This window comes from Oncorhynchus mykiss, chromosome 16 (assembly GCF_013265735.2).
Source record: "Oncorhynchus mykiss isolate Arlee chromosome 16, USDA_OmykA_1.1, whole genome shotgun sequence".
In the NCBI taxonomy this organism is placed as follows: domain Eukaryota; kingdom Metazoa; phylum Chordata; class Actinopteri; order Salmoniformes; family Salmonidae; genus Oncorhynchus; species Oncorhynchus mykiss.
In genome coordinates, this window is record NC_048580.1 from 59,092,128 (window position 1) to 59,113,409 (window position 21,282).

The 21,282-nt window shown below is 44.7% G+C and overlaps 1 protein-coding gene across 1 annotated transcript in view; it reads left to right on the plus strand.

Annotated features, from left to right (window-relative positions):
• The window catches only part of LOC110492422 (FYVE, RhoGEF and PH domain-containing protein 3), a 112,688-nt gene extending 91,891 nt beyond the window's left edge, over positions 1 to 20,797 (plus strand). Inside the window, exons 6-19 of the mRNA XM_036947396.1 lie at positions 1,132 to 1,268; positions 6,392 to 6,548; positions 6,863 to 7,001; positions 7,739 to 7,797; positions 8,859 to 9,005; positions 10,679 to 10,783; positions 10,927 to 11,006; positions 11,182 to 11,212; positions 12,543 to 12,647; positions 14,928 to 14,981; positions 15,663 to 15,764; positions 15,913 to 16,047; positions 18,029 to 18,175; positions 19,241 to 20,797. Coding sequence (XP_036803291.1) covers positions 1,132 to 1,268; positions 6,392 to 6,548; positions 6,863 to 7,001; positions 7,739 to 7,797; positions 8,859 to 9,005; positions 10,679 to 10,783; positions 10,927 to 11,006; positions 11,182 to 11,212; positions 12,543 to 12,647; positions 14,928 to 14,981; positions 15,663 to 15,764; positions 15,913 to 16,047; positions 18,029 to 18,175; positions 19,241 to 19,486 — 1,644 coding nt within the window. The 3' untranslated portion in view covers positions 19,487 to 20,797. The remainder of the gene's footprint in view (positions 1 to 1,131; positions 1,269 to 6,391; positions 6,549 to 6,862; positions 7,002 to 7,738; positions 7,798 to 8,858; positions 9,006 to 10,678; positions 10,784 to 10,926; positions 11,007 to 11,181; positions 11,213 to 12,542; positions 12,648 to 14,927; positions 14,982 to 15,662; positions 15,765 to 15,912; positions 16,048 to 18,028; positions 18,176 to 19,240) is intronic.
• The last annotated feature ends 485 nt before the right edge of the window (positions 20,798 to 21,282 follow it).

The following is a 21,282-nucleotide window of genomic DNA, read 5'->3' on the forward strand; positions in this document are numbered from 1 at the left end:
TTCCTCATGTAGCCATCTATTTTGTGAAGTACACCAGTCCCTCCTGCAGCAAAGTACCCCCACAACATGATGCTGCCACCTCCGTGCTTCACGGTTGGGATGGTGTTCTTCGGCTTGCAAGCATCCCCCTTTTTCCTCCAAACATAATGATGGTCATTATGGCCAAACAGTTCTATTTTTGTTTCATCAGACCAGAGGACATTACTCCAAAGTATGTTCATCTCTAGGAGACAGAACGCGTCTCCTTCCTGAGCGGTATGACGGCTGCGTGGGTCCATGGTGTTTATACTTGCGTACTATCGTTTGTACATATGAACGTGGTACCTTCAGGCGTTTGGAAATTTCTCCCAAGGCTAAACCAGACTTGTGGAGGTCTACAATTTTTTTCTGAGGTCTTGGCTGATTTCTTTTGATTTTCCCATGATGTCAAGCAAAGAGGCACTGAGTTTGAAGGTAGGCCTTGAAATACATCCACAGATACACCTCCAACTGACTCAAATGTTGTCAATTAGCCTATCAGAAGCTTCTAAAGCCATGACATCATTTTCTGGAATTTTCCAAGCTGTTTAAAGGCACAGTCAACTTAGTGTATGCAAACTTCTGACCCACTGGAATTGTGATACCGTGAATTATAAGTGAAATAAACTGTCTGTAAACAATTGTTGGAAAAAATACTTGTGTCATGCAAAAAGTAGATGTCCTAACCGACTTGCCAAAACTGTAGTTTGTTAACAAGAAATTTGTGGAGTGGTTGAATAACAAGTTTTAATGACTCCAACCTAAGTGTATGTAAACTTCCGACTTCAACTCTACATGACTACAGACAAAAGGCATTAGGCTAACCTCGGAGCTGCTTCCTGTTTTTGTCAAGCTTCTGCTTCTTCATAGTGGTACCGGTTGCCATGGAAACACAGGTTCAAACAGGCCAGTGGTTGGTTGACTGACAGGAAGGTGAAAGGTTTTGGACCTGGTGTTGTCGAGAGATCTAACCATCATACACATCCCTCTGTAAAATAATATTAGGTCGAAGAGCCCATGGTTTGTTTTATTATTTATAGTAATGTAGTAAGTAAAGTTTCTGTGTGTTTAATTTGTTAATCATTTCTACCATTACTTTCCTGTTGTCTGTAGGTATTTTGCACTAAGCTGACAGAAGCTGGAATCCCTCAGGAGGTGATAACAGGGATCTTCTCCAACATCTCCTCCATATACTGCTTCCACCACAAGTTTCTTCTCCCTGAGCTCAAGACACGCATCACTGGAGAATGGTGAGGAGACCAGGACCAATGTTGCAATAGGGTTTCAATAACATTCTATTAGCATGTGCAGTAGTAAGACTCCCTGCGCAATAGGATGCTTAGTTTCCCACAAACAACAGTAATGTGATGTTAGGGTTCAGGTCTGTCTGTCTGTCTGTCTGTCTGTCTGTCTGTCTCTCTCTCTCTCTCTCTCTCTCTCTCTCTCTCTCTCTCTCTCTCTCTCTCTCTCTCTCTCTCTCTCTCTGTTTCAAATCAAATCAAATATATTTATATAGCCCTTCTTAGATCAGCTGATATCTCAAAGTGCTGTACAGAAACCCAGCCTAAAACCCCAAACAGCAAGCAATGCAGGTGTAGAAGCACAGTGTCTAGGAAAAACTCTCTAGAAAGGCCAAAACCTAGGAAGAAACCTAGAGAGGAACCAGACTATGAGGGGTAGCCAGTTCTTTTCTGGCTGTGCCGGGTGGAGATTATAACAGAACATGGCCAAGATGTTCAAATGTTCATAATTGACCAGCATGGTCAAATAATAATAATCACAGTAGTTGTCGAGGGTGTAACAGGTCAGCATCTCAGGAGTAAATCTCAGTTGGCTTTTCATAGCCGTTCATTGAGAGTATCTCTACCGCTCCTGCAGTCTCTAGAGAGTTGAAAACAGCAGGTCTAGGACAGGTAGCACGTCCGGTGAACAGGCCAGGGTTCCATAGCCTGACCATTATTTCTCTGTGTATCTCTTTCTCTCCCCCTCTCTCTCTCTTTGTATTGCTCTCTCTCTCTCTCTCTCTCTCTCTCTCTCTCTCTCTCTCTCTCTCTCTCTCTCTCATTACTGGATAGTGATAATGTGTGCAGTGAGTGTGTGTGCAGTCAGTGTGTGTGTTGGAACTCTGACAGCTGGGTTTCAGTGGGGGGTTGTGTGAGTGCGTGCCGGGCTGGTAGAATGGGGGCTTTATCCGCTTGTCTTCATCTGCAGAGTGTGTGTGTGCCAACGCCAGTCTCTCTCTGTCTGGAGATTATTGAGTCCTTCAGAAATGATGTAGAGGGATTCCACCTGTTGCATTCTGCACACATTATATACGGTGTTCACCCATAAAATTATTCATTCATTCAAGGTTTATACAAATTCCGCTAGAAAAACAATAGTCCAAACCCCATATCTCTAACATATATGCTTCAAAGGTTATGGACAATTTACAGTTATAGTGAACGGAATATCATTACAGGCATGATCAACAAGTGGTCACTGTTGTATAGAACTAACTTCACAACTCAACTGACAAGCTAACTAATGGCTGCAGGTTGTGAAAATAAAGGCCTTTTCTAAATGAAATCCACTGAATACAAAACTATACTCAACAAAAATATAAACGCCACATGTAAAGTGTTGGTCCCGTGTTTCATGAGCTGAAATAAAAGATCCCAGAAATGTTCCTTACGCTCTGAAAGCGTATTTCTTTCAGATTTTTGCGCACACATTTGTTTACATCCCTGTTAGTGAGCATTTCTCCTATGCCAAGATAATCGGTCCACCTGACAGATGTGGCATATCAGTATGTGGACACCTGCTCATCAAACATCTCATTCCAAAATCATGGAGTTGTTCCCCCTTTGCTCCTATAACAGCCTCCACATTTTTGGTAAGGCTTTCCATGAGATGTTGTGGGGACTTGCTTCCATTCAGCCACAAGAGCGTTAGTGAGGTCGGGCACTGATGTTGGGTGATTAGGCCTGGATCGCTGTCGGCGTTCTAATTCATCCCAAAGATGTTTGATGGGGTTGAGGTCAGGGCTCTGTGCAGGCCAGTCAAGTTGTTCCACACCGATCTCAACAAACCGTTTCTGTATGGACCTTGCTTTGTGCACGTGGGCATTGTCATGCTGAAACAGCCAAACTATTGCCACAAACTTAGAAGCACAGAATTGTCTAGAATGTCATTGTATGCTGTAGCATTAAGATTTCCTTTCACTGGAACTAAGGGGCCTAGCCCAACCATGAAAAACAGCCCCAGACCATTATTCCTCCTCCACCAAACTTTAGAGTTGGCACTATGCATTGGGGCAGGTAGCATTCTCCTGGCATCCACCAAATCCAGAGTTGTCCATCATACTGCCAGATGGTGAAGCGTGATTCATCACTCCAGAGAACATGTTTCTACTGCTCCAGAGTCCACTGGCGGTGAGCTTCACACCACTCCAGCCAACACTTGGCATTGTGCATAGCGATCTTAGGCTTGTGTGTGGCTGCTGGGCCATGGAAACCCATTTTGAGAAGCTCCCAACGAACAGTTCTTGTGCTGACGTTGCTTCCAGAGGCAGTTTGGAGCTCGGTAGTGAGTGTTGCAACCCGAGGACAGACGGTTTTTACACACTACACGCTTCAGCACATACAATCTACTTGCAGTGAAGCGGCTCAACATTTACATCACATTTACACCTCAAGGCCAAAAACGATGACCCAAACCAGTTACCTATCAGCCACCGGCCTAAGCTCCCAACCTCCAGGCCACCAGCCCTTCAAGATCCCCCCCACAGTTTCCAGAGAGCTGCCCCTCAACCATCCGAGAACCCCCCCCATAGTCCGTCCCACCGAGATTAAAAATCGAAATAAAATAATTCCCCATGCCCCCATCCCCCAAATCACCAACAACCAACAAAATGAACAGAAGACAGAAAAGACAAAGACAAAGGAAAACATAAAACAACAATGCAAAAAACTCAAGACAACAACAATCCTAACAGAAGGCCAACTGAATACATTTCAGTGCATGTATGGCACTATTTACATGTGTGTGTCCCTGTATGTGCACGTGTGTGCGTTTTGAATGAGAGTGTGTGTATATGCATGTGTACACCTGTACAAACACCTGCATGGCATCAGGCAAACAAGCATTAGATGTAACAATGTTGCCCCTCAGTGTCATTCAAACGTACTTTTTGTTTTAGAAAAAAGGAAGGGAAGCGCTGCTTACGAAGGCCATGCAGCTGAAATTCGTCAAAGTTTTAAATCTCTGTTTCCATTGAAAATGCCATACAAATAAAGGTATTTTAATGAATAATATGAAAAGTGCCTTGGTTCTCCTTTTTGATGACTTGTTTTGTTTTATTTTGACTTGTTTTGTTTTACTTGTATCTTTCCCGTCATTCTATCCCCCGCCCAGCAACTCCACTCCCACTTCCCAACCCTCAGCCCATCCCACCTATCTCTGCTGGTCACCCTCAGCCCATCCCACCTATCTCTGCTGGTCACCCTCAGCCCATCCCACCTATCTCTGCTGGTCACCCTCAGCCCATCCCACCTATCTCTGCTGGTCACCCTCAGCCCATCCCACCTATCTCTGCTGGTCACCCTCAGCCCATCCCACCTATCTCTGCTGGTCACCCTCAGCCCATCCTACCTATCTCTGCTGGTCACCCTCAGCCCATCCCACCTATCTCTGCTGGTCACCCTCAGCCCATCCCACCTATCTCTGCTGGTCACCCTCAGCCCATCCTACCTATCTCTGCTGGTCACCCTCAGCCCATCCCACCTATCTCTGCTGGTCACCCTCAGCCCATCCCACCTATCTCTGCTGGTCACCCTCAGCCCATCCCACCTATCTCTGCTGGCCACCCTCTTCTACACCATTTACAGTATCTTTCAACTATGCTGTGATGTTTAAAATAGATTTAAATCTATCTAATCGAATGGAATCCACAGATTGCGAGTTGAAGATACATACTTGTACTAATAGTGTTAGTAATTGACTGACCAGGTCTCTCCAGATCTCCCAGCAATGCTATTTCTAGTGTCAATTTTAGATTAATGTTAGGCTTTTTCAGCCTTTCCTGAACCTGAGACCAGAAACAGGCTACCTGAGGGCAATACCAAAACAATTTATTCTGTATCCTCACAACAAAATATGCAGAGCTGCGATGACTGTATGCCCCAAATATTCAACATTTTGTTGGTGCCAAGACTTCTGGACAATAATTTTAGCCGAAAAGCACACAGTCATAAACCTTGCGTCATTTTATATGTAAACTCATCCACCTATCAAGGCACAAGGCGAGACCCAAATGCAGACACGGGAGGCAGATGGTTGGAGTCTTACAATGTTTATTCATCCAAAGGGGTAGGCAGGAGAATGGTCGTGGACAGGCAAAAAGGTCAAAACCAGATCAGAGTCCAAACGGTACTGAAGGGCAGGCAGAATCAAGGTCAGGGCAGGCAGGAAGATCAGGCAGGCAGGAAAGTAGTCCAGAGCCAGGCAGGGGTCAGGACAGGACAGAAAATAAAAGGCGTACAGGAAAAACACGCTGGTTGACTTGACTAAACATACTAGATGAACTGGCACAGAGAGACAGGAAATACAGGGATAAATACACTGGGGAAAATAAGCGACACCTGGAGTGGGTGGAGACAATCCCAGGAACAGGTGAAACAGATCAGGGCGTGACAAACACCCTGTACCATGGTTTCGGTTCCCTACCTCCTAAAGATTTTGTTGCTCCTAGATGTTTCCACTTCATGATAACAACACTTATAGTTGACCGAGGCAGCTCTAGCAGGGCAGAAATTGGAGGAACTGACTTGTTGGAAATCCTATGACAGTACCATCCTATGACAGTGCCACTTTGAAAGTCACTGAGCTCTTCAGTAAGATCAATGCTACTGCCAATGTTTGTCTATGGAGATTGCATGGCTTTGTGCTCGATGTTATACAACTGTCAGCAATGGGTGTGGCTGAAATAGCTGAATCCACTAATTTGAAGTGTCCACATACTTTTGTATATATAGTGTTATTACATTGTAGAGAACAATCTAATGATTGTAAATATGTTATTTATAATGACATAGAGCAAAGAAAACAAGGTGTTTACATTCATTTCATTGCACTATCTTGAATTGGCCTGTTTTTCTCTACATTGTTCAGCAGTGAGTGGATGCCCTACTTTATACAGTACATGTACTGTAGTTACTATTTCCTGAATTCCATATTCTACATTTTACATTGAATGAAATGTGTACTTTAGGTATTCTGTAAGTGCGTTGCAACATATGTGTTCAGAGTACATAAACACATGAAAATCTACCATGAGAGTTTTGAGCGTTGGCTTAGTTTTAAGCCGTGTGTGTGTGTGTTTTCTGTGTGTTAGGGACTCAAACCCGCGTATAGGAGACATCCTCCAGAAGCTGGCTCCTTTTATGAAGATGTACGGAGAGTACGTGAAGAACTTTGACCGTGCTATGGACCTGGTCAACACCTGGAGCCAACGGTCATCACAGTTCAAGAGTGTGGTCCAGAATATACAAGTAAGTGTTTGTGTGTGTGTGTGTGTGTGTGTGGGTGCACATGTGCGTGTGTATTTCAGTGGAGGCTGCTGAGGGGAGGACGGCTCATAATAATGACTGGAACGGAGCCGAATGCAATGGCATTAGACACATGGAAACCGTGTTTGATGTATTTGATACCATTCCACTGATTCCGCTCCAGCCATCACCACCAGCCCATCCTCCCGTCCTGTGTATGTATGGTAAAGTATGTCTTTGTTATCGCTGCACTGTGGGTTGTGTACCTACAGTACAGTAGGCCTATTAACAGTACCTTGTGTGTACTATCTGCACAGAAGCAGGATGTGTGTGGGAACCTGACTCTCCAGCACCACATGTTGGAGCCTGTTCAGAGGATCCCTCGCTATGAACTCCTGCTCAAGGACTATCTGAAGAAACTGCCTGACGATGCACTGGACAGGAAAGACACAGAGAGTACGTCTGTGTGTCTGTCTGCCTGTCTGTCTGTGTCCGTCTGTCCTTCTGTTCGTCTGTTTGTCTAGGTTTAGGTTTATCTGGTTGAGGTTTATCTGTTTGTCCCTCACTAACCTTCCTAAACTAGGGCCCATTACAAGCTCTATGTCTTGTGACCTTACTATAACCTTGTACTGTACATTGTCCTTGTTTGAAGTAGTGTCTAGGTAAAGCCTACAAAGCCCAGTGTTGTGGGTCAGTAGTCTGTCTCTGTGAGGCCCTGTGCTCCTAGGCCTGGTCATGTAGAGGGGAAAGTCAGCTCTGTTTATGTAGTTTGTGATTAAGATGGCTGCTGCAGGTGCACTCCCACATTAGTGCTCTGCTCCTCTGGCTTACAGTCACTTTAATGCAGTGTGTGTGTGTGCGCGTGTGTGCGTGCATTTAATGGAGAATGTGTTTGTCTTTGGGTAATGTTGGGTAATGTACATGAATGGTATGTGTGGCCGAACACTTTATCTCCCTGTCTGTGTAACACAAACACACACTGTTTGAGGTGTTCATTGTGTGTGTTTGATGTATGGTAATTTACAATAGGCCCATAGTCTGATGATGCACAGGCTGGCTGCAGTGAAAGGTTGGACACTAGCCGATTTCTAACAGAGTATTCAGTTGAGTGTTTTGCCAAATGTAGGCCTGATGCATAGTTATGTAGAGGTTCTGTAGACAGGTCTAACAGTCTGTCTGTGTGTGTTTTACAGAGGCATTGGAGCTCATATCCACAGCAGCCAAGCACTCCAATGCTGCCATCAGGAAAATGGTACAATTCTACTTGGAGTCCTCTCTGTTCCCTCCCTCTCCATCACTTTGAAACACCTTGTCTCTCCATCTCTCTCTGACATGCGTCTTACTTTTTATGGTTTTTAAGGTGATGTAGCTCACAACAGTGTATGAGGGAAGGAAGGAAGGAAGGAGAGAGAGAGAGGTAGCAAGGGAGGGAGAGAATTAGGGAGATATGGAGGGAAGAAGGGAGGTTGTGAGGGCCCTGGTTGGTTTAGTACAGACAGGAAGTTGCTGTTTCCTGCCACTAGTTTTACAGTCTGCAGAAGAGTGACAGCTGTCTCTGAGACACACACACACACAGTCCCACTACAAATCAAATCAAATCAAATTGTATTTGTCACAAACACATGGTTAGCAGATGTTAATGCGAGTGTAGTGAAATGCTTGCGCTTCTAGTTCCGACAATGCAGTAATAACCAACGAATAATCTAACCTAACAATTCTAAAACTACTACCTTATACACACAAGTGTAAAGGGATGAAGAATATGTACATAAAGATATATGAATGAGTGATGGTACAGAATGGCATAGGCAAGATGCAGTAGATGGTATTGAGTACAGAATATACATATGAGATGAGTAATGTAGGGTATGTAAACATAAAGTGGCATTGTTTAAAGTGGCTAGTGATACATGTATTACATAAAGATGCAGCAGATGATATAGAGTACAGTATATACATATACATATGAGATGAGTAATGTAGGGTATGTAAACATGATATTAAGTAGCACTGTTTAAAGTGGCTAGTGATATATTTTTACACCAATTTCCCTTATTAAAGTGGCTGGAGTTGAGTCAGTGTGTTGGCAGCAGCCACTCAATGTTAGTCTGATGGCCTTGAGATAGAAGCTGTTTTTCAGTCTCTCGGTCCCTGCTTTGATGCACTTCTGCCCCCTGGTGTGGCTTGTCCTCTAGCGCGTCTAATACGGCCTCAACCTTTTTAGTTCAATAGCTTTTTTAAGGCTCCACTGACTTATATTCATGCATCGTTTTATCTGCTCTCTGTGCGTTTCTCATCTATGGTGTTCCTCAGGAGAAGATGAACAAACTGCTGGAGGTCTATGAGAGACTGGGGGGAGAGGAGGACATTGTGAACCCAGCCAACGAACTCATCAAGGAGGGACACATCAAGAAGATGTCTGCCAAGAATGGGACGGCCCAGGACCGATACCTCTACCTGGTGAGTGGCAGGAGGAGCTGGAATGAAGAACATGTGTAGGAATGGGATTACTATATGTGACCGACCTCCTCGATTCGGTCTTATGTAGCAACATTTGAAATTGTGTTTTTTACATTGGACGAAAGTAGAGACTCATAACTAGAAAATTGTATATCATATACTGCAGTTGAGGAACAATGGAAAGTAATTCTGCTTTGAAAGTAGATAAACTTGTAACACCACTTTTGAGAAAATGACACTTGAATGTTTTGGTACACCTACTGGAGAGCTCTTCTTTGTCTACACCCATTCAGCATCGTTCACCACCCTCTTAAGCCTTAGCCCCACCCATCTCTTTAAGGATTCACATGTGAAGCCATGTGGTAAACACACTCTATATCAAATACAACTTTATTTGTCACATGCACAGGATACAGAAGGTGTAAATGGTACAGTGAAGTGGTTACTTCCATAGTAGCAATATCAAAAACAGGAAGTGTCCCGATAAAAATCTGTTATAAAAAATTGATAGAAATGCTATAACCACCCCCCAGCCACATCGAGCTAAGTGGATGGGTCACTATTGTCTAGACATGTCCACATGTTCATGAAATACAATACATGGCCGTAATCACCCCCAGACACACCTGGCTAATTTGATGGGTCATATAATAATCTGGCCGAAGTGGAGTCTTTTGTTTAGACATGTAGCTAGCTAGGTAGGCATAACTGGCATAACTGGCATAATCCCAACTCACAGTACTACCAATACAAACATTGTCATAATAGCTGTAGTATCAATCTGCAGGTAGCTAAAGCTAACAAACTAGGTTAAATGTTAGCTAGCTAACATTAGGCTATAACTAGCAATGCAAATGGTTTCTGATTCGAATAATATACTACAGAAAAGCTAACGTTTGCTAGCTAACTAACTGCTTGAACTAAAAATGACTTTCTGACTAAATTAGAAACTTATATCTGAAAATATATTTAGCCTCTTACCCGCCGTATACATGAATTAACACTTCACGGCACGGGAAACATTTAACTCCGTTTTGTTTGTAGCTACATCTTGTTTGGGCAGCGGTGTGTCAAGTCACTCTGACTGGTTCACACTGACCGTGGCATCATTTTTTCTAACTGATCTGTCGATAGTACCTGCTAAATTCAGGGCATCAATGTTGTTGAGAAAAGTAGCAAAACTTTAGTAGTTCTTGAAGGCTAACATTATAACTATCAAAAACGATGTGGTAGAAAGGACTGTCAACACATATGGAACAGATCACGTTATCGACAGATGCATGCTACATGGCAGACCAATCCAAGCTCATCTACCGGCATGTCCAGCCCATCGATTATCTCAGCCAATCATGGCTAGCGGGAAAGTTCCTGTCTTTTTCTGTGGCAAAACTAACTAAGCTCGTATTTTCACAATTTTATTTGTATTTATGGATGGGGTACAGTTTTGTTATTAAGGCACATGAAAGTTCACATGTTCCAGAAGGCATTCCCACCAAAAAAAACGCATTTTGATTTAAAAAATTATGTTTACGTTAAAATTCCACTCCTGTGAATTAGTGACGTTAGTTTAGTTTCCTGAAGCTATTCACATATCAACGTGTGTGTGTATTCATCTGTTTATTATACTTATCTGTTTCCCCCGCTCTCTCGCTCCCTGTGTCTCTGTGCTGCAGTTTAATAACATGGTGCTGTACTGCGTTCCCAAGCTGAGGTTGATGGGTCAGAAGTTCAGTGTGAGAGAGAGGATCGACATCGCAGGGATGGAGATCAGGAAGGAGGTAATGGAAGCAAGGATACAACAAATTCAACCTAGCTTCCTTCTCTGCTGAAAACCGGATGTGGAAACTCTGCTCGGGCGTATTTTTACGCCTGCTACGTTAGGATAGAGGTAAAGTGACACTGTTCTCCTCTGTGTCTTTAGGTTCAGGAGAATGTGAAGCAGAATCTCCCTCTCACGTTCGCCATCATCGGCAAGCAGCGCTCACTAGAGTTGCAGGCCAGGTAAGAACTAAGGAGTGGTTACATGGGAGAACTGTAGAACTGTGCCTTTTGTAATGGGACACAACATTTCAGGCACAGCTAGAATACATAGTAGTATTTATAGCTAGAGAGCCTTAATATTGGTGTTAAGTGTTGCAGTTAATACTGTTGTTGAAACCTTCCCTCTGCTTTTCAGCACGGCAGAGGAAAAGGAAGACTGGATACAGGTAAGGAATACCATCTCGACAGAAACACACTAACATGGAATGAGAGGGTTTGCAGAAGGATTTGTGCCCCCACAGTTTCAGTGTATTATGGACAGTATTAGTATTAGGGAGGCTTTCCTCCACACTGCCATTCTGTGAGTTGGGGAATTGTTTCCCTCTCATTATAGCTCATTTAGCCCATTAAAGCTGACTAAAGCTGATTAAAAAGGCTAATAGACTGGAGGGGAGGAGTGTGTGTCAGGCAGGGGGGCTGGGTATGTGGAAAGGACTGGAAGGACCATTCAGCAATCTGAAGACACAGGGAATGTGTGGTGTCACAAGAGACTTTGAAGAGGGGGGAACAAAGATTGCACACACGTACATACACTGTCTATTTTTTTCGCATATGAATACAGAGCTCATTATTTGCACACGTGCACACACACACACACACGCTCTCTCTGTTTAGTGCAGTAGATAGTGCGGTCTCTGACGCAGACCACTGGGCTGGATCAGAGGTTTGTGATGCATTTGGCCCTCTGATGTCATGGATGATGTCATCAGTGTATAGCAGGGTCAGTCCAGTCTACAGCCAGGCACAGTCTCTCTCTTTGTTCTCCTCTCTCCTACTTAGACAGGCAGAGGCCCCCTTTCTCTCTCTCTCTCTCTCTCTCTCAATTTAAGGGCTTTATTGGCATGGGAAACATATGTTAACATTGCCAAAGCAAGTGAAGTAGATAATAAACAGTAGTGAAATAAACAATAAAAATTAACAGTAAAGGTGGTTGTAGAATTTAACAGCTTTTTTCTGGATTTTGATAATTAGTGGGTATCGGCCTAATTCTGCTCTGCATGCATTATTTGGTGTTTTACGTTGTACACAAAGGATCTTTTTGCATAATTCTGCATGCAGAGTCTCAATTTGGTGTTTGTCCCATTTTTGTGAATTCTTGGTTGGTAAGCGGACCCCAGACCTCACAACCATAAAGGGTTCTTTAACTGATTCAAGGATTTTTAGCCAGATCCTAATTGTTACGTCAAATTCTATGTTCCTTTTGATGGCACAGAAGGCCCTTCTTGCCTTGTCTCTCAGCTCGTTCACAGCTTTGTGGAAGTTACCTGTGGCGCTGATGTTTAGGTCTCTCTCTCTTTCTCTCTGTGCCCTTGAGGCTGTAGATTGCCGTAGGAATGTTACTGTTATAAAATCTGTTGCTTTACTTTCTCTCTGTCACTGCCTCTTGACTTTTATTATAAACTGGTGAAGAATATGATGGCCGTATGTAACTACAGGCCTTTATAAAGCATTCAATCCCTCTCTGCTCTCCCTCTCCCCCGTCCCTTCCACTCCCAGGTGATCCTGGCCACCATAGAGAGACACAAGCAGAACAGTGAGACCTTTAACAAAGCCTTCAACAGCTCCTTCTCCAGGGAGGAAGACCACACGCCAGACTCACCGGTCAGTCTGCCTGCCTGTCTGTCTGACTGCCTGTCAGTCTGTCTGTCTAGCCATGAGTCACCCTGCAGATTGAGTGTATATATATTCATATGAGAGCACTGCAGCTTGGTCAGAGAGTGTATATATATATATTAATATATATAGAGTGTGTACAGTACCAGTCAAACGTTTGGACACACCTTCTCATTCAAGGGTTAGTCTTAATTTGTACTATTTTATATATTGTAGAATAATAGTGAAGACATCAAACGATGAAATAACACATATGGAATCATGTAGAAACCAAAAACAATAGTTAAACAAATCAAAATATATTTTAGATTTTAGATTCTTCAAAGTAGCCACCCTTTGTCTTGATGACTGCTTTGCACACTCTTGGCATTCTCTCAACCTGCTTCATGAGGAATGCTTTTCCAACAATCTTGAAATAGTTACGACATATGCTGAGCACTTGTTGGCTGCTTTTCCTTCACTCTGCGGTCCAACTCATCCCAAACCATCTCAATTGGTTTGAGGTCAGGGGATTGTGGAGGCCAGGTCATCTGATGCATTACTCCATCACTCTTTTTCTTGGTCAAATAGCCCTTACCCAGCCTGGAGGTGTGTTGGGTCATTGTCCTGTTGAAAAACAAATGATAGTCACACTAAGCACAAACCAGATGGAATGGCATATCGCTGCAGAATGCTGGGGTAGCCATGCTGGTTAAGTGTGCATTGAATTATAAATAATTCACTGACAGTGTCACCAGCAAAGCACCATCACACCTCTTCCTCCATGCTTCACGGTGGGAACCACACATGCGGAGATCATCCGTTCACCTATTCTGTGTCTCACAAAGACATCCAAAAATCTCAAATTTGGACAAATCAGACCAAGGGACAGATTTCCACCAATGTAATGTCCATTGCTCGTGTTTCTTGGCCCAAGCAAGTCTCTTCTTATTGGTGTAGTGGTTTCTGTATAGCAATTCAATCATGAAGGCCTGATTCACACAGTCTCCTCTGAACAGTTGATGTTGAGATGTCTCTGTTACTTGAACTCTGTGAAGCATTTATTTGGGCTGCAATTTCTGAGGCTGGTAACTAATTAACTTATCCTCTGGGTCTTCCTTTCCTGTGGCGGTCCTCATAAGAGCCAGTTTCATCATAGTGCTTGATGGTTTTTGTGACTGCACTTGAAGAAACTTTCAAAGTTCTTGACATTTTCCGTATTGACTGACCTTCCTGCCTTAAAGTAATGATGGTCTGTCATTTCTCTTTGCTTATTTGAGCAGTTCTTGCCATAATATGGAATTTGTCTTTTAACAAATAGGGCTATCTTCTGTATACCACCCCTACCATGTCAAAACTGATTGGCTCAAATGCATTAGGAAGGAAAGAAATTCCACAAATTAACTTTTAAACAAGGCACACCTTTTAATTGAAATGCATTCCAGATGACTACCTCATGAATCTGGTTGAGAGAATGCCAAGAGTGTGCGATGCTGTCATCAAGGCAAAGGGTGGCTACTTTGAAGAATCTCAACTATAAAATATAATTTAATTTGTTTAACACTTTTTTGGTTACTACATGATTCCATATGTGTTATTTAATAGTTTTGATGTCTTCACTATTATTCTATAATGTAGAAGATAGTAAAAATAAAGAAAAACCTTGGAATGTAGGTGTGTCCAAACTTTTGACTGGTACTGTATATATTAAACTTTTTTGAGTTGGCAAACAAACTGAAAGGGTGCACACTGTCAGTGTGTTGTTTGAACAGCTGTAAAGCCAAAGTAGGCGATTTACTGCCAACTGCAATTGTGGAATATTTCCTCGTGAGTATAATGAATTGGCTAATCTCTCCTGGTGACGTCGATGGAATGACGTGATTCTTAAACTATAGGAAGTCCCACTAGTTAACTATTTCAAATTGTGAAAGTCCTCAATGGCGCTGCCCATACTAAGATGGGAGATTCCTCTATCTATCTGTATGACTGACCCACTATGAACCTGGACACAGGCCAAACTAGAAACACATGACAGACTACTACTGTCTTTCTCTCAGGCGTGGCAGCCATCTAGTGGGAGTAAACACACACTGCAGCTTTAGGGGATATTCAGTGGGTTGTTCTCATTCTCTGGCAATGTGGGAGAATGCTTTGTTAGTGGTTTGTTGTCACCTGACATGAAGTGCTATCCGTGTAATAAAAAGGGGTGTACTTTCAATATAACTCATACATCTCTCCCAGGGTTAAATATGTCACTCTGATCCTGTATTCATGTTCTGCTCTCCTCAGGGCCCCTGGAGCACCACATCCATAGACTCAGACAGTGAAAGACTGCATGAAAGGGTAGGTGTCAAAAGTCATATTACAATACATTTCCTCCGGCTCTATTACCTTTTGTGTGATGTTATGGACTCAGCTTTGTATTTCAAGACCATTGATCTCTCTTTGCTACAGCGCCAATGGCATCGCCCAACATAATACTAGAAGCCATACAATGGGCAATAGAATGTGAATACATTGTACCATGAATGTCTGTCTGAGTTCATAACAAGAATTACATTGATCTCTCCTATTCTAAAGCCTGAATGTCTGTCAGCCTGGTATTACAATGGCAGTGGCTCTATAATCCACACAGTAGTCTGCAGTCTGTAAAATAGTAGGCAGTCTTCTAAATAGCATCACTATCTCACTCTCTAGTAGCAGTGAGAGGTGTCTGTGGAAAGATGAGACATGATCAGGGGGTACATTTCACATTCCATCCCACAATGCATCTGTGCTAAAGGGCTGGCAGCTGAAAGAGAAACGGGAGCGACTTTAATTTCCATTTTTCTGTTATGGAGGAGGGAAAGAATAGGGAAGATAACAGAGCGAGAAAACTGAGTGAGGAAATGGCAAGATAGAAAGGAAATATTCCTCTTCACCCAACTATTTCAGGATTACTTAGGCACTACGTAGATGCATTGAGATAAGATGACCTTGTGATTGGACAGATTTTGATACGTTGTTTGTTTCTCTGTTTTCCAGAGAAGTTCCAAGAAGAAGGAGAAGGAGAAGCAGACATGTAAAGGCTGCAACGAAAGCTTCAACTTCACCAAGCGCAAACACCACTGCAAAGCCTGTGGAGCGGTGAGCACAGAGAGGGAGAGGAGGGCGGGGGCGGGGGCAGTTAGTATGAGGCATTTTCGCCAGTGGATGTCTTGTATGATTGATTTTCAGTTGTCTAAATATCTTTCTCTCCCTCCACTTCTCATTCTCTCTTTCCCTCCCTCTGCAGGCCATCTGTGGTAAATGCTCTAAGATGTTGGAGAACAAGACGTGTCGACTGTGTCCTGAATGCTTTGAGACGAGCCAAGTCCCTGAAGGGCCTGCAGGGGCCCCAGGAGAGCTGAAGAGGAAAGCTACAGCCGAGGTGAGGACCGTCTGACTCTCAGCTTATAGAATACAATAGAAAATAGTAGAATATAACTTCATTTAAATGAAGCTTCCCCTCACAAGTATCATAAGACAATCACACATAATACTTATTGTATATGGCACAGTGTTGCTGAGCAGCTAACATGGACAGGAGGGAGATGTGGTTTGTAAGACTCACCAGAGTTGGTCTGAGGGAGGGGGGGGGGAGTATAGAGGTTGGCAGTGGGCATATTGTTTCAGTGCCAGCCTCTGGAGAGAGCAGAACAATCCTGTTAGTCACCCCAGCATGGCAGAGAAGACAGAGCCCTGCCTAGACAGCCCCAAAGAGCGCGGTCACACACACACGCACTATAGAGACAAAAAGTGGTACACACAGTCCATAGTCTGCAGGACTCAATAGGATTAAACTCTCAGTGTTTACCAGGAGTCAATGTGAATTAGTGTTCAATAGAGGTCCAGTGCTGTGGGGCAGTAACAGTGTGGCTCCAGCACCACATCAGTAACAGTGGGGCTCCAGCATCACATCAGTAACAGTGGGGCTCCAGCACCACATCAGTAACAGTGGGTCTCCAGCACCACATCAGTAACAGTGGGGCTCCAGCACCACATCAGTAACAGTGGGGCTCCAGCACCACATCAGTAACAGTGGGTCTCCAGCACCACATCAGTAACAGTGGGGCTCCAGCACCACATCAGTAACAGTGGGGCCTCAGCACCACATCAGTAACAGTGGGGCTCCAGCACCACATCAGTAACAGTGGGGCTCCAGCACCACATCAGTAACAGTGGGGCTCCAGCACCACATCAGTAACAGTGGGTTTCCAGCAACACATAATTAAAAGTTGATCTCCAGCATCACATCATTAACAGTGGGGCTCCAGCAACACATCAGTAACAGTGGGGCTCCAGCAACACATCAGTAACAGTGGGGCTCCAGCACCACATCAGTAACAGTGGGGCTCCAGCACCACATCAGTAACAGTGGGGCTCCAACACCACATCAGTAACAGTGGGGCTCCAGCACCACATCAGTAACAGTGGGGCTCCAGCACCACATCAGTAACAGTGGGGCTCCAGCACCACATCAGTAACAGTGGGGCTCCAGCACCACATCAGTAACAGTGGGGCTCCAGCACCACATCAGTAACAGTGGGGCTCCAGCACCACATCAGTAACAGTGGGGCTCCAGCAACACATCAGTAACAGTGGGGCTCCAGCACCACGTCAGTAACAGTGGGGCTCCAGCACCACATCAGGTAACAGTGGGGCTACAGCACCACATCAGTAACAGTGGGGCTCCAGCATCATATCAGTAACAGTGGGGCTCCAGCATCACATAATTAAAAGTTGATCTCCAGCATCACATCATTAACAGTGGGGCTCCAGCAACACATCAGTAACAGTGGGGCTCCAGCATCACATCAGTAACAGTGGGGCTCCAGCAACACATCAGTAACAGCGGGGCTCCAGCACAACATCAGTAACAGTGGGGCTCCAGCAACACATCAGTAACAGTGGGGCTCCAGCAACACATCAGTAACAGTGGGGCTCCAGCATCACATCATTAACAGTGGGGCTCCAGCAACACATCAGTAACAGTGGGGCTCCAGCACCACATCAGTAACAGTGGGGCTCCAGCACCACGTCAGTAACAGTGGGGCTCCAGCAACACGTCAGTAACAGTGGGGCTCCAGCACCACATCAGTAACAGTGGGGCTCCAGCACCACATCAGTAACAGTGGGGCTCCAGCACCACATCAGTAACAGTGGGGCTCCAGCACCACTGATCATCACTTTGAATTAGGAGTAGAGCAAATAATGAAAGTGAGCTCCCGTTCCAAACATTGTTTTTTTAATGGGTTAAAAATATAGTGTATTTCTCTGAATATTATGTGAGTACTGGCTCCCACTGCAGTGGATCAACATTGGGATTGTGCCTTTAACTCTGCCTCCTGTGTGTGTTTCTGTCCCTCCAGAAGCAGGTGTCTCCGTCTCTATTGGGGAACAACTGTCTGCAGTGTGGCCAGCTGCAGGTGCAGGAGAAGGGCAAGAGCTGGACAAAGACCTGGGTGGCCATCACCAAGACTGAACCTCTAGTGCTGTACCTGCAGACCAGCGGACAGGTAAGGGTTAACCTCACACACACCTGAGGGTCTCTCTCCTGAGGGTCTCTGTCCTGAGGGTCTCTGTCCTGAGGGTCTCTCCTGAGGGTCTCTCTCCTGAGGGTCTCTCTTGAGGGCCTGTCTTTTGACGGTCTTTCTCTTGAGGGTCTCTCTCCTGAGGGTCACACCTGAGGGCCTCTCCTGAGGCACACCTGAGGGTCTCTCTCCTGAGGGTATTTTTCATGTGTCTGTCTATATCAGTGTCTTTGTGTACCTGCCTGCCTGTCTGTCTGTCTGTCTGTCTGTCTGTCTGTCTGTCTGTCTGTCTGTCTGTCTCTCTCTGTCTCTGTCTCTGTCTCTGTCTCTGTCTCTGTCTCTGTCTCTGTCTCTGTGTGTGTGTGTGTGTGTGTCTATGTACCGCTGTCTTGTCTACATCCCTTCTCCATGCCCAGGTCACATGTATAGACCTGTCTGTATGTGTGCTTTACCTTACATTAACATTTGAGTCATTTAGCAGACGCTCTTATCCAGAGCGACTTTCTTAGTGCATTCATCTTATGATAGCTAGGTGGGACAACCACGTCATAGTAAGTTCATTTTTCCTCAGTAAAGTAGCTATCAGCAATCTTTTCACGCACTGTAATGTACAGCATGTTCCTACTGTCTGTACGCAAGATGGAATTTGAACCAAAGAACTGACCTTGTGTCTGTTGCTTGGGGAAACCTTTACCTACTTCTCCCCACTCCTGAGGGTGCTTCACCAGGGTCCTTTATAGGATAGGTCCAGTGTGCAGGCATCTCCAGGGCTAAAAAACAGTCACTGTAGCCAGCTCTCCCCATTCCATTTTAGTGACCAAAATCCCATCTCTGCAACAATCCCAGGCAGGCAGAAAGCTGACATCCCCTGGCAGAAGATTAGGATTAATGATTGTTAGCATTTAATGATTAGATAGAAACTGTGATGAGGAGAGCGATTATGCACGTGCCCTATGAAATACAATCTAGCCCCCTGCATTAAATGAGAGAAACACTGGACTGTTATGCTTCCTCTTGATCCTGATTGGCCTGTTTGTTGTGTCTCTTCAGGACTCCCGTGGGGTACGGGCCATACCCCTCCCGGGGTTTGAGGTGAACATGGCAGCGCCATCGGCAACAGAGAAGTCAGAGCTCAAACACGCGTTCCGGCTGAGTAATTCCCAGCAGGCTCTGCTGTTCAGCACCCAGGATGCAGAGGTCCAGGAGCAGTGGGTGGAGCTTCTCTCTAGAGCCGCCCGCGGGGAAACAACCACAATCACGCCCGTCAGCCTGACGGAGCACAGGAAGAGCCAATAGGGAGGCTCCGTTGAGGCCACAGGACCCTCCCCCTCCTTCCCACCTCTCGCCCCCTCTCCTGTGGACAGAGCACACATTACTTGAATTCACTTTACCTTGGCACTTTTTATTTGTTTTGTTTTCTTTGTCTGCCTCCACCAGACACACACACACACACACACACACACACATTCACACACAGACTCGCTCTTTCCCTGGCTCTCTCGATCTCTCTCGCTTACACACACACACATACACATGCACACACACATACACATGCACACACACATACACATGCACACACACACACACTTGTGCCACCAGTCCGACCCCATTGTATGCATGGTTACGTTGTATTTCTCTCAGTGTTCTCTGCAGTTCAAGAAGAACAGAAGACTCTTTGATTTAATATGTTTTGTATTATAGCCCAAAGGCATTTATAAGATGAATCCTGTATGATTTTATAAAACAATGAAGTTTGTTGTACATTGTGTGACTGTGTTGTGAAGCATTAACCCCTGTTGGTCTGTCTGTCTGTCTACCTGTCTGTGTGTTCCTCCTGTGTTTTATTTCACTATTAAATGTTAGCGTATTGAACCCCAGACACAGACGCCACCTTTCCCCACCCCTGTGGTCCCAGTGCCAGCTCAGTGGTGGTTGTACAGTATGTATACCAAATTGTGTCATTAGTATAAAGAGATCCATTTAACTTAAGAGACGTGAACGAATGCTTGTGGCTGGCCACCTGATGCTCCCACTATCAGCCCCCCAACTCCTCACAGCCATCCCCCAAGCACTCCCACCCTCACCCCACTATCAGCCCCCCAACTCCTCACAGCCATCCCCCAAGCGCTCCCACCCTCAACTTACTATTATCCCCCAACTCCTCCCCCTGTCTCCTGGATGGGCTCTTTCCCTCCCTCCTCTCACTATAAACTGTGCCCGCCAGGAGAATATACTACCACTTCCTGTTTCTCCCTCTTACCTGCTTCGCCCCCATCTGGGCATGTGATAGAAACCTTAGCAACGATACAAGTACTGTACGATTGTGCGTTCTGCCTTGCCCCCCTCTACCCCCAACCCCCTGGCACCAGCTTGTAACGAACCAGAAGATTGTTTAGTCATCTCTATGTGCATGTATAAACTTACTGATATTTATATACCGTGCTCTGAAAACCCCAGCCCCTCTCTCCTCTCCTCTTTGTCGTACTGTAAAGTGAGCAGACTCAGTATTGCGTGTTTTAACCCTGGGTTGTGCACAATGGATAAGTAGTCAACACATCATCAATAAAGAGACATATGGCTCACTCAATGTCATACTGTCCAACATGATCCTTTGAGTGTCATTTTGTGTTCACAATTCTCTCTCAATTCTCCCTAAATTCTCCCTCAATTCTCCCTCAATTCTCTCTCATCTCTGTCTATATTTATTTCATTCTCCTGTCTCCCACACAGACATACTTTGAGTTGTTGAAGACCATGGCTCTGTAAATGGGTTTCTTTCTTCTGCTATTTCTTTTCCTCAACTTAATGACAGTGTTTAATCCGGTATGAATATTGGATCTCATGCAAAGTTTGCCAAGTAGGTATATTGTTGTGGAAATTCTTACACAGGGACACTCAAAGTCAATCTTAAATGAATCATTGTTTATTGTCAGCTCGCTGGAGAGGTTCCAACAAACTTAATGCACCATAGTGAATGTCTGTCAGGAGCTCTGCTGGGGCAGTCCCAGCAGTTGTCTTAACCTTTCTGATCTCCCCATCCCGGATCCGGGATCGTGAATACAGACTCAAGCTCATTACCATAACGCAACGTT